Below are 3,500 nucleotides of genomic sequence, written 5' to 3'. Positions count from 1 at the left end.
TCGGTGACACCTGCTTGCTGCACCTCAGTGCCCTCTCCTGTCACCTGGTTTTCGTTGCCGGCGTCGCTGTTGCTATCTCTGGACTCACCAGGACTAAGAATACCAGCTTCTAGTGCATACGCCACGACTTCCGCCTCACCCACGAGCACCTTGGATCCGTCTGGACTCACGTATCGCCACTCGGTCAGAATCCCAGCTGGCCGCTTGAATTTCCATCCTCCTGCTTTCAGTTGTCGGCAGAAATGACCGAAGTCGAAAATCCGGGCGACGGCGGCAACGGCAGCACTATTTGACCGGCCCCCTGACCGGATGCGTGCCATCGGGCAAAATCTCGAATGGGTGGTGATCAGGTTTGATGCCAGTGGATTCTTTCCCGTCCTTTCCATCCTTTCCCGCACTCTGTCTCGTTTCGAATGGCTCGATTTACCTGTTGGACTTCATTTTCATAAAACGACTTGATTAAAGTACTGAACATCTGATCTAGAGCCATTTACTATTGTTCCTCTTGTTATGTCGTAAGTTACGACATAGCAAAACCGTTACTTGTCTGGTCCGAAAAAGTATTAACAGTTCTTTAAATCGGAGATAACTTCGGTCGTACAGCTCCAACGGAAGCGTGGTTGAGCTAGTTTGAAAGCTCTACTTACGTAGCGTCAGCACGATTTTTATATGAACAAGTTTCCTGCCAATTTTGCCAATGGCTGACCATTTGAACTATCACTTTACGGAGGGGAGGAGTTTTTTTTTCGCTTTGACGTCAAAAATAATCAGAAATAAACTTTAAAATATACTAGAAAAAGCGCAAACTGAGCTTAATCTAGTGGTATATCACTAAAAGCAATTGAATCCATTTTCGCGTCAATTACTCTTAATCCGTGTGCATACAAATTTTCATACGAACTCATTTTAACCAATCGTACCCATCTCAGAATGGACATTGACCAATCACACATGCGAGGTTTTTTTTATAGAAAAACCTAACTGTTAATTCTTTTCTGGGGGGAGAAGTAAGTCGTAAGATACGACATTGGAGAGAGGCAGACGATTCTATTTGGTCATTATCGACACCTAGATGTCTGTTTGATCCTAAGCCTGGTTATCAACGTCGGTTCCTTTGGGCACCGAGGGTGTACGAAGCTTGTCCTGTGAGGGACCATCTCTTTGGGCTGGTTGTCTAACTCTTGTAAGCAGAGTAGGAGACGCGTCCCGTTTTCTAAACGTTCGGGGCACCGTCGTTCACGTATGGCGACTGCTCGTATTTGCCTTTGTCCTGTAGCCCAGAACTCCTGCAGACTTCCATCCATTGTTACTTCTTCATGCTGAAAAACTGCCCGATTGCGCTGTATCCATAGCGTAGTTATGCAGATACTGCGGAGTATTCTCCACATCCGTTTCCAAACCATTGCGTACTGATCTGCCTCATCTGGGTATAGATTTCGTAGTTTTCCTGTGATCGTTTTGGACAGTTCGGGAGCTTGTCTACTTGCGCAGTTCTTTTGGAAGTTGTGTAGAGCACCCTGGGTCCAACACTCCCCTGTCCATTGGCAGATGAGTTTCTGCCAGCATACTTGGGCACATGCACAGTCCCAGAAGATGTGTTCTAGTGTCTCCTTGGTACCCTGACACCCTTCTAGTTTTTGGCAACTATTGTTCACCAGCCGTGTCGGATGATGCAGATTTAATTGTCGGAGTGCTACTCGATAACAGACCCATACCTGATACTCCGTTAATTCGTTTTGGTGCGCCCATAACCGCTTTGGGTCCTGGTCCAGAGCCGCCGCTTGCCATTGACTCGTTTTTGCCGCTAGTTGTAACGTGTCCACTATCACGTCAAGCGATTCTCCTTCACTCCTGTACTTCTTAAATGCTAGTTTCTTGATTGCCTTTAGGACGTGTTTGCTGGCAACTGTCGGCGAGACCATCCACGGAAAGTCATGAAGTTTCGGATGCGCTGCAAATACGATACTCTTGTCGCGCTCTCGCTGCTGTAACGTCTTCATATCTTTCGTGAGCTCCGATCGATGTATCGTCGAGTCTTGCAATCCCCAATTTATACCATTGGGTTGCTGGATTAGCTCTATTGAAGCTTGCTTATGTCCGTCTGTGTCTGTTGCTGTGCCTCGAATTACAGCTCTCCCCACGACTTCCCACTTATAGTCGTACTCGAAGGACGTCGGGTGCCGCATTGTCACTGTATTTCCTGTGCGTTATGTTTTACCGATAAGAAGTGGAGGGATGCTGCTTAAGACCGCAATGCTCCACCTCCGAAGCTTCGCTGCTTGGTGATGTTTACCGTCTTTTCTTGGTATTTGCATCGTATATACCCTTGCTTCAATCCTGGTGATACGGAGTTGTTCTAGCGTGCAAGGAGAAATTATGTTATACTTCTTACTCGTCAGCATGGATCCCGTCTGGTCCACTATACTCGGGTTATCATTCCAATAGTAGGATGGCCAGAATATCGTCTCCATTGTCATAGCGGCTGCGAAAGGTTTCGTTAAATCCCGAGCCAGTTCTATCCTCCACTCGTCGTTATTCATCAGACGTACTGCCGATACCTCCACTTCGTTTAGCTGCTGTCGTAACCGCTGCTTACTCTCTTCTGTTCGCTCTGCTGGCGCTATCCAGCTGCCCATTAGACTTTGTAATTTATTCCCAGGTGTCTGTTGTCGACGTCTGCCCTTCTTGATGTCCTGTCGTCGCGGTGACACTCCATTCTCCCATTGTAGATCAGCCCCTCTCATATGTAGTATCATGGGACAGGAATCCGCTGATGGGCGGATGAAGGATATGCTTCATGCGCTTCGCCAACTTGACGGTAGTGACGTACTGGTGATTCAAGATCAGATGAACGTGACGTGCGGCGTTGTGATGCAAACAAAGGTGCAGAAATGATGTTCAAGCAATGAGGAGAGTTGCTGGTGATGGACTTCACGCATGGAACAAATAATGCCGGCTGCCACTTGGGTACGCTCGCAATACTGCTCGCAATACTTATAGCTACTTATTTTTTCAGACATCCATACCACGTTATAGCAACCATACTCACCATAAAGCAACCATTGTTTAACTACAATTTGTTTTTTTTGCACAGGGCAACCATTGATTAACTATAATTTGTTTTTTGTTTTTTTGCACAAAGAGTCTTGTCGTCACTACCGCTACAGGCAGAGGCTTCACCGTTGTCGGCTTTATGTGTCTTAACCAGCAAGCAGTGACAATTTCTACAATACTGGAGTATTTCAAAGAGAAGAATGCCTGTTGGCAGCAAGTAGAATCCGTGGTGATTGATAAGGGTTTAGTGGAGTGGCGTGTATTGAAGGAGTGCTTTCCAAGTGTGCAGATATTATTGTGTCAATTTCACGCGATTGCTTACTGGAAGAAGGTGATGAAACGCTCTATGTATCACCTGAATCTTTCTCAACGTGAACAGCTGCTGAACATGATGACAAACCTGCTCTACTGGTACGTAAGGCTCTATATGTATCCGTTAACCGCTA

General features: G+C 46.4%; 1 protein-coding gene across 1 annotated transcript; it reads right to left on the bottom strand.

Annotated features, from left to right (window-relative positions):
- Nucleotides 1-1,213: 1,213 nt before the first annotated feature.
- PITG_09463 (uncharacterized protein) lies at nucleotides 1,214-3,052 on the bottom strand (the record flags this gene model as incomplete). Its single annotated transcript, XM_002903067.1, has 4 exons — nucleotides 1,214-1,270; nucleotides 1,716-1,985; nucleotides 2,550-2,693; nucleotides 3,050-3,052. The coding sequence occupies 4 exons, from the start codon at nucleotides 3,050-3,052 to the stop codon at nucleotides 1,214-1,216; spliced, it is 474 nt and encodes a 157-aa protein (XP_002903113.1).
- Between the last annotated feature and the right edge of the window lie 448 nt (nucleotides 3,053-3,500).

The sequence above is a fragment of the Phytophthora infestans genome, genomic scaffold, assembly GCF_000142945.1.
Source record: "Phytophthora infestans T30-4 supercont1.15 genomic scaffold, whole genome shotgun sequence".
Classification (NCBI taxonomy): Eukaryota; Oomycota; class Peronosporomycetes; order Peronosporales; family Peronosporaceae; genus Phytophthora; species Phytophthora infestans.
The sequence above is the reverse complement of the archived record's forward strand: the minus strand, read 5'-3'. Positions and strand labels throughout refer to the sequence as shown.